General features: G+C 40.2%; 1 protein-coding gene and 1 pseudogene across 1 annotated transcript; both read right to left on the bottom strand.

Annotated features, from left to right (window-relative positions):
- LOC109836281 overlaps window positions 1-401 on the bottom strand; it is a 3005-nt pseudogene extending 2604 nt beyond the window's left edge.
- On the bottom strand, window positions 980-2674 carry LOC109836278 (probable aquaporin PIP2-3). Its single transcript, XM_020404140.1, has 3 exons — window positions 1900-2674; window positions 1610-1750; window positions 980-1488 (listed from the first exon to the last, which is right to left on the bottom strand). The coding sequence occupies exons 1-3, from the start codon at window positions 2500-2502 to the stop codon at window positions 1375-1377; spliced, it is 858 nt and encodes a 285-aa protein (XP_020259729.1). The 5' UTR covers window positions 2503-2674; the 3' UTR covers window positions 980-1374.

A 9293-nucleotide genomic window follows, 5' to 3' on the forward strand; every position in this document is an offset into this window, starting at 1 on the left:
GGCTCGGTAGAGGGACCAGGAGCGGAGCTCGTCGCGGTCGAAGAGAGGAGCAGGGGGTGGGACCGTGTAGTCCTTTGAGATGTGGTCGTCGCCGGCTTCGATGTCATCGGTACTTCTCCGCATGTTTTGACCTAGCTAATTCGTTCGTCCGATGAAGGGCCTGGTCGTCAGGTTGTACGCATATAATCTTCAGTCCGGGGGGTAGTTTTGGGAGTGGGAGTTTGGCGCCACGGGCGTCCAGACCACAAAACGCATCTCTTTTTCAGGGACATATGTATGGTCGTCCGAATTACTTTGTTTTAGGAAGGCCAGCCTGGTCGCTACGTAACTAACTAGTTGACTGGCCCTTTGCACCTGCACAGCACCGTACCTTAGGGGACGAATCAAGTTCAGATCAAAATTCAAACCAGCCAACTTCAAACTATTCTTTTTTTCAAACTAATTTTTAATCTTATTTGGCTTCAATCAAATCTTGTTTGCTGTTGATTTTAATCAAAATTCAAACCAGCCAACTTCGATGCTGTTGATTTGGCTTCAATCAAATCTTCTTCCGGCAGTGCGTAAATCCCCCCATATTTCCAAGTAAAACCTTCGAGTTTTGAACAATCAAAATCAAAGCGTGAGGCGAGGAATTGGCAGAAGGGCACAACTTAAAAAAGTATGTCCAAGACTTGTAATTTTCTTGTTCATATACCATTCTAATTAATACAGACTCTGCAGGTGGCTAATTAGTTACATGGCTCGGCAACATATATAGGGAGCTAGGAATGAAAACGACAGTTGTACTATAAGTTCTATACTACTCTTGTATCATCACTATCAAATGTATGTGCTCCTTTCTTAAAAATCGTCAGGAGAAAGTGCGAGCCACCGTGGGCCCTACTTTCTTTTTTTTATTTTCTGCATGAGAACCAAATTAAGTAGTGTACTTAAGTAGTACAGTTTATCATTGCTCAGGAATAATTTGAGATCAAATCAATGGTACAAGACTTGGTTCCTCCATTTAAAAGTGAAAACACATAACATCCGCTAATAATATTCATTACATTATCGGTTATTGGGTGGAGTACATCCGTAGAGAGAGATGATGATAATACTTAAATTAAAAGGCGTAACAACGGTGTAGTTCTCCAAAAGACACGTACGGATGGATCTGCTGCAGCCTTTGCTTTTTTTTAAAAAAAAAACCAGAAAGGCAAACGGATCACACGAGTTGATGCTAGTAGTACTGAAGCAGGGGAACTTGACTAAATACGAGAACGAGCCAGAAATTAAGATACAGATCAGACGTGATCTCCAATTCTTTTCTGATTACCACCCGGCGCAAGACGATACATCACATGCGAGGCGGGGGGCGCGTTGATCGGTTTGATATCAAGGGAGGCTTCTGGACGATCCCAGGGCCTTGACAGCCCCTGCTCTCAGCACTACTTGGTGATAAGCCGCAGCAATTGCAGCACCAATCATGGGCCCAACCCAGAATATCCACTGCATACGCGTATTTTATATGACAGTAACATTAATATATCAATTCCGAAACCCTCTGAATATCTGTGTGTGTTTGATGATTAGTTAATTAAAACTAGTCTAGCCTGCATTGATTAGTTACCTGATCATGCCAAGCTTTGTCCTCGTTGTAGATGACAGCGGCTCCCAGGCTCCTAGCGGGGTTGATCCCCGTCCCAGTGATCGGGATCGTGGCCAAGTGCACCATAAACACCGCAAACCCAATCGGCAGCGGAGCCAAAACCTACCAATTTATCGCAAAATTAACCATTAGTTAATTAATTAAAATCCCCGCCAATTCCTCGCAAACGCGCAAGTACATCCGATCCGATGCGAGCACGTCTACCGAGCCTAGTAGTATAAATGGGCGTAAATTAAAGGTGGTATGGTTACCGGCACGTGGGAGTCACGCGCGTTCCTCTTGGGATCAGTCGCCGAGAAAACGGTGTAGACCAAAACGAAGGTGCCAATAATCTCAGCGGCGAGCCCAGTTCCCTTTGAGTAGCCATCACTCAACTCGTTAGCTCCGCCCCCGTACTGCGCGTAGAAGGAGCTCTGGAACGCCTTGACGAGCCCAACCCCACAGATGGCGCCCGCACACTGCGCAATCATGTACAGAACCGCCCGAACCAGCGACACTTTCCGAGCCAGGAACAGACCGAAAGTGACCGCGGGGTTAATGTGGCCCCCGGAGATCCCCGCGGTGCAGTAGACCAGGATGAAGATCATTCCACCGAACGCCCAGGCGATGCCGAGGATGCCTACGCCGCTGCAGGAGGCGTCGGCGCCGAGGCCGGGGTCGGACTGGTGCTTGTAACCGATGACCGTGGCCACGGTTATGTAGAGGAAGAGGAGCGTGGCCACGAACTCTGCAATGACTGCGCGGTAGAGGGACCACTTTGTGAGCTCGTCGGCGTCGAAGAGAGGGGATGGGGGTGGGTCGATGTAGTCCTTCGCGGTGTAGTCACGGCCTGCTTCCACGTCCCCCTTCCCCATTAGTTCGATCTCTCTATGTATATTAATTAGTAGTAGTAGGGCTTCTGCGAGTAACGCGCGGTTGCTTGAGTTGAGGATCTTTTAGGTAACTGGTGAGGAGAGATTGAGGGAGTGACCGCCAAATTTATAGGAGCTTTGGGGGCAGGCCAACTTTATTTGTCCGTGAGCGTGAAGGCTTTGCCGCCCACTGGCCTCGGCACCACAAACGCTTGCTTTTTTAGGAAAAAAGATGGGGCCGGAGGGTCACCGCAGGATTAATTTTTTTAAAATTGAAAAAAAAAACCAAATCAGACCAAAATCAAATCAATATTATCAGCACGAGGGAAAATGCCTGAAGTTATTATCAGAGTCATTGTGACAAGATGTCGGCATTGTTTCAAAGCACTGACTAGTGAGTCCAAACGTTTTTCACAAGTTTCAAAGAGGACAAATTTTCAATTTAGCCCAATTCGGAAACTTATTCTCAAAAGAAAGGCCTATTTGAAAAATATTTACCAAATTCGACTCAGTTTCAGCTCGTCACGTTTTTGAGATTAAGTTTCTAAACGTGTTGCTTTTGAAAATTTGTCCTTTCAAAAGATGATATTAAGCTCCACAGGATAGTACTGACTGGATGAAAGACGTCGGATCAATTATTAAGCAGGTAAAAAAAAAAAAAGAGATTTGAAGTTATATATATGTATTGCAGGAAAAAAATCTCAAGGCAATCCTGCTCACCGAAAAACTTCCACTTCGTTGAAAGCATTACACCCCTAGCGAAGATTTTCTATCCTCCGTAGCTCAAGGACATACAATGACCTAACCCCAAAGGGAACGAGAATAAGCAATGAGATTTGAAGTTATATGCGTATTGCTTGTGGTACGAGTTGTGGACTTCGATTAAAGTTAGGAAAGAAATCAAATTAGAATCCCATCAAATCCCTCAATTTAGTAAACCGATTAAAGTTAGGAAACAATTTATGTGAGGATTTCTCCCAGCTAGACGCCACGTGGATTTTACCCACAAAGGAAGGGGAATCCCATACCCAACATATTGATACTTAAAACTAAGTAGAATATATTTATAAAATGGAGATATATAGAAACAGTAAAGTAGGACTGTAATTAATCAGGGAAGGGTGTGCTGTTGGTACACAGTAGGCTACGGGGGCAAAAGGTAGGCGAATACATTAAAAAATGAAAGGGAAACGCACAGGGCACAGCCCCGTGACGATAATTAATGGAAGGCTCCACCAACGATTAATTTAGAGGCCGGGGAGTCATTTAATTAATTAATTGTACGTGAGCGGCCGTACCTTCATCGAGATGATGATACTGATGAATGATGCGAGTTGAACCCAACACTACAGCATGTTTGTCAATGCACACGGACGTCACCTCATCGAGGAAAAAGGATGAGACGGGCGGTCCTAATGATTAGTTAAGATTAAGTAAAAAAAAAAAGGAGGTGGGAGTCGGAGCACTTTTCTGTGGCCAGGAGTGAGTTGACGGTCACCGATGCACGCACGTCCCCATCGAGCATCACGCACGTCAACATGAACAGGTCAGCAGCAGTATTATTATTGGCGGAGGGGAGCCTCAGGCGGTTCCCGTGGTGCATCACGACACGGAAAATAACGCCGACCAACAGCACTGATCTCAAATCAATGCGGGCCTCATCTAATTAAACTGCTTCGCACTTTCGCAGCACTGGGGCTCCCTCACGTTGCGATACTCACTCAGCACACCCATCTATCAGTCACTATTATTTAAGAGAACTCTCTTTTCGGTGCTCGCTCTATTATCCCCACGCGAGTCCCGAATTCAAATAATTTTATGAAATGTCCTCATAATTTATCCATAATAATGCATATTATATTCCGAAAGTAAATGTTCTCCATCACAGCCAGAGTGCGTATCACAAACGGAAAACAGAAACATCAAGATACAAGTAGTGGTTAGTATTATTGGTGGGGGGAGACTCGGGGGCGGTTCTGGCGTTGCATCGGGACGCCAAAAACAAACTAGGGCATCCCCCCATTAATTACATTAGCCACACAAGTAGTGATGTTTAGGGATAGTTTTTATCCTGAGTGACCATTGTGCCCAAAACGGTCGGGCCGGCCCGGCCGCAACGGCTATAAACGGTCGTTTGACCGTTTTGTCCCCAAAAACGGTCAAAAAACGGCTATTTTGTGAGGTTATTTTGGTCATTTGCTTAGGAGGCTGGTTCTATAAATAGAGGGGGGTTTTCATTTGTTTTCTTCACACCAAAACTCATCTACTTCTCTCTTATACTCTCTCTTATACTTTTATACTCTCTTATTTATACTTTCTAATCCTTTCATCAAATGGCTTCCGGATCTGATTATGAAGAGCAAAACCTATCTCCCGATCCTGAAATGAGTCCTCCTACTGGGTCTACTCCGAAGTTAATCCTGAACCCGGTGGCGACGAATCTACACCAAGAGCTCCTAAAAGGCCAAGATCCGATGTGTGGAATTTTTTAGAGAAGATCAACGTCACCAAGGATGAACACGGTAGGATCCTCACTCAGAAGGCTAAGTGTGCGTTGTGCGGCAAGATTTTTCAAGCTCATCATAAGAGCGGCACCAACCACCTCAAACGCCATTTAGATAAACACAACAAAGGCCAGACTCCTCAAGGTGATATCCGACAATCTATGATTTCTCAATCCTCCTCTTCTGGTAGTCTCGGTAGTTGGAACTATGATGCTGCCAGAGCTAGGAAATGAGTAATCAGGTTTATCATTCTTAAAAACCTTCCTTTTAAATTAGTAGAAGATGATGAATTTGAAGATATGTTTAGAGATGGTTTTTATCCTGCATTTAAAAAAATTTCTCGTCAAACCTGTCAACGTGATATTTTAAAATATTATCAGGAAGAACAAGGAAAAATAATTTCTTATTTTAAAAATTTAAACTGTAAATTTTCTTTAACTTCTGATATTTGGACATCTAGAGCACAAACTGGATATTTATGTATCACAGCACACTGGATTGATAAAAATTGGCAAATGTTTAAAAGAGTTGTTTCTTTTATTGCAATAGAAGAGTCACATACTGGTGCTAATGTTGCAAATTTAATAATTGAAGAACTTATGAAATTAGAAATTTCAGAAAGAATATTTTCTCTTTCACTAGATAATGCAAGTAATAACAATGTAGCTGTTGATTTTATCAGATCATCTTTATCATTGCCATGTCATGGTAATCTTTTTCATATTAGGTGTATCTGTCATATTTTAAATTTAATTGTTCAAAGTGCATTTACTGAAATTAAACCCATGATAGAAAATGTTAGAACAGTTGCTTACATGGATAATGCTTCTGAACAAAGATTTAAAAGATGAAAACAATTTTGTAAAAGAAAAAATGTAAAGCTCAGACTAATTCCAAAAGATGTTGACCATAGGTGGAATTCCACCTATGTAATGTTAAGTGTAGCAATAGAATATAAAGACATTATAACTGATCTTATAAACTATTATGCTTCTAGTTCTAGTTCTGGTAGCACTTATGGAATAACTGAAGATGAATGGACAATTATATGTAATTTAAATGAAATGTTACAATTTTTTATGATGCTACAATGTTATTATCTGGCTGTTATTATCTAACCATTACTTTAGCTGCTTTACAAATTTTAAATATTCAAAAAAAATTTGGGAAATATCGTATGGATGATACTTTTGGACCTATGATTTTTCAAATGGAGAGCAAATTTAATAAGTACTTTAGGCATATTCCTCATATTTTTGGTTTGGGGGTTCTTATTGATCCATGCTTGAAGGATATTGGCCTTCGAAGTTTGTTACAATCATTGTATGGTAATCAGATTATAGACTTAGATGATGGAACCACCCTTACTGCTACTACTCATCATTTAGCTATTAGAAATTATTTTCAAACCTTATATGATGAGTATGCAGCTAGACATGGTGTAGCTGCACAACAGTCTGCAGCTTCGGTTTCTTCGAGCTCATCCCGAGCCCGAGGTAAAAGTGTAAGTTTTGATAGGTATGCAATGGTAGCTGAGCTAACTGGTGGATCTGGACTTGGATCGTCATCATCGGAGGTTTCTGAAATAGATGAATATTTTTCTGCTTCTTTAGTTAGATGTCAAGGAAATGCTTTAGATATTTTGCAATGGTGGAAAGTATATGGATCAGTTTCATATCCTATACTTTCCACCATGGTTCGTGACTTACTAACAGTGCAGGTTTCGACGGTAGCTTCGGAATCCGCCTTCAGCACAGCAGGTCGTTTGATCGACGATCACAGGACATGCTTGGATCCATATACTGTACAAGCGGTGATGTGCCTACAAGATTGGTGGAGGTACGAGAAGCGAACGCAAGGCATCGATCGGATGGCTGGAATTGAAGATAAATTTGAAGAATTGGGACTAGCAGATAGATATAAAGAATAGATTGTAGTTTTTATATCTTAGCTTAAAATTTGTAAAGAATTATTTTGGAAATAGTTGCAAATGATAGTGATATAGGTGAGTAGGTGCCAACCTAGTTGGGATTTACTTATCTATTGTGATGCGATTAATTCCAAAATAAATTTGTACTTGTAATTTGTAAATGATTTATTAATTATTAATAAAGAATTTATTTTTATTATTTTTTATTTGTAATTTATGTTATTTTAAGTGATTAATAAAATTATTATTTTTTATTATTTTTCTTGTCTTTTTTTTATAATTTAAAATTTAAATAAAATCTAAAAAAATTAAAAAAATTAAAAAAAATCCGGACCAGACCGGAACCCGGCCCGGTCGGGCCCGGGTCCGGGCCCCGGTTTTGCCCGGCCCGGATGGACAGGCCTAACGCAGAGCACTGACATCTAAACTGACGCATGCACCCCATGCTTGAGTGAGCACACAAGCAATCAGAGACTCGTATGGCAACCAAATCAAGTCCCAAATAATACATTACACGCAAACTTGCACCACATTATGCAAATTATTCTGAATCCAACATTTTCATCACAGCCGGTCCATATCACTACTTGAAACGGAAAGAGAAACATGAAAGTGCCCACATTCACAAATCATGACCATAAGCACGGGCATGCATATACACACAAAGTGCATATGCATGTGCATACAAATGCATGCACATACACACGACATGCGCATACAAACGCACACAGAGGGCCACCTACACCCTAAAATTGCCCTCTCCACGAGTGAAAAGAGAGCAAGAGTACAGAGGAACATCAAATAAACGCTGAAACAGTCACCGATATGACAGTCAAAACTCAAAAATCATTCAGAATTGTAATCGGAAGACTGTCATGGGCAAGACTCCATCAACACATGTTATACCACAAAATTTGCTCCAGGTATTGACAACCTGTTTTCTCCCAGTGTCTTTGCTTTGCTTTGTAAATCGTATGCATCAACCAACTTAACTCAACCAAATTACTAGGTTATTAGGAAAATTGGCTATGGACATTAAGAAGAATAGGCTACCTACTCATGATTATCAAGGGCATTCAATAGTCTATTTTGATACAGAGAACCTGAAAACCACAAGAAGGCAGGGTATTGGATCTACAACATTGTGTGCTTTGGGAGGTGAAATTGCATGTTACCAAACTTCTTTTCTTTCCAAAGAATAGCATCCGTTTAGTTTGAACAAAAAGGAACTATTAACAACGAAGCTAATCTGAGAGACACTATATTCAAATGAACCAAGTATCAAATAGTCTAGCTACATGAAAAAGCCCATGCCAAATACTGCGCATCATTCCAATTTCACAGGAGATACCAGAGTCCACAGCCACATAAACAGGGCACGTGCTGCCATGAGTAATACTATGCAAGAGCCAAAATTAATGTAAGGGTTCTGTTAGTTGTATACTAAAGATGAAGGCATGGCACTTTAATGCAGCTTGCTAATTTTTAGCATCCTCTACGGAAGAGAATAACAGGGGTTTTATTTTTCTTGAAAGAAGCATAGGGACAGAAGGGGGAAAGGGACTGCTTAGACCTAAATAGATCATAAAAGTGTCTTCAAAAACTATGATCAGTGATCAACACCTAAAAGAGAATTAATTTGCAAGAACAATAGAGGTTATATATGATACTTAAAAGCAAAGAAGGTATCTATAAAATAAGAATTTACTAGAACAATTAGGAAAATAAAGAGTGTCACCTTATGCAAAATTAATAATAATAATAATAATAATATTAATAATAATAAAAGCAATATGATAGAGACTACACAGAAACCGGGAACGCAAAGCACAGGAAAGAGTAGAAACCTAGGTAGCGGTAACTCCTTACTACAAATTACAATGGCCTAAGAGTCCCAAAAAATATGTAGAAAAGCTAGAGAATTACAGATGATAGCATACAGTGAAATAGGCTGAGTCAATTAAGATAATTAGTCATAGAAACTATATAGATAGCCAAATAAAAAGTTCTAATTAAGTAAATGATACTTCATTAAAGATAGCAAGGTATTTACTAGACAGCTAGTATATGAAGTATCACTAAAGATAGCAAGGTACTATTCTGAGATATAAGGACATATATGCTGGTAATAGCACCTTATATTAAAAAGTATGCCGAAATATTGGCAGAAGATCAAAAATCAACTGTAAATCTGTCTATTGTTTAAATATCATAGACATATAGCATGGATCCAAATTATATGTATTTTTGTTGATTGGATTACAGTAAATACTAGACAGGTAAGGGAGAAAATGTATAGATAGAATTTTGAAAGAAATTTTACACTCTAAATGATTCCAAATTAACATTGAGAATATGCC

This window comes from Asparagus officinalis, chromosome 4 (genome assembly GCF_001876935.1).
Source record: "Asparagus officinalis chromosome 4, Aspof.V1, whole genome shotgun sequence".
Classification (NCBI taxonomy): Eukaryota; Viridiplantae; Streptophyta; class Magnoliopsida; order Asparagales; family Asparagaceae; genus Asparagus; species Asparagus officinalis.

What these genes read in the sequence shown, in the direction of transcription:
- LOC109836278 (XM_020404140.1), bottom strand. Translation starts at nt 2,502, where the DNA reads ATGGGGAAGGGGGACGTGGAAGCAGGCCGTGACTACACCGCGAAGGAC. An exon ending in CGCGTGACTCCCACGTGCCG is followed by an intron (nt 1,751 to 1,899) that starts GTAACCATACCA and finishes ATAAATTGGTAG; the next exon opens with GTTTTGGCTCCGCTGCCGAT. An exon ending in ACAAAGCTTGGCATGATCAG is followed by an intron (nt 1,489 to 1,609) that starts GTAACTAATCAA and finishes ACGCGTATGCAG; the next exon opens with TGGATATTCTGGGTTGGGCC.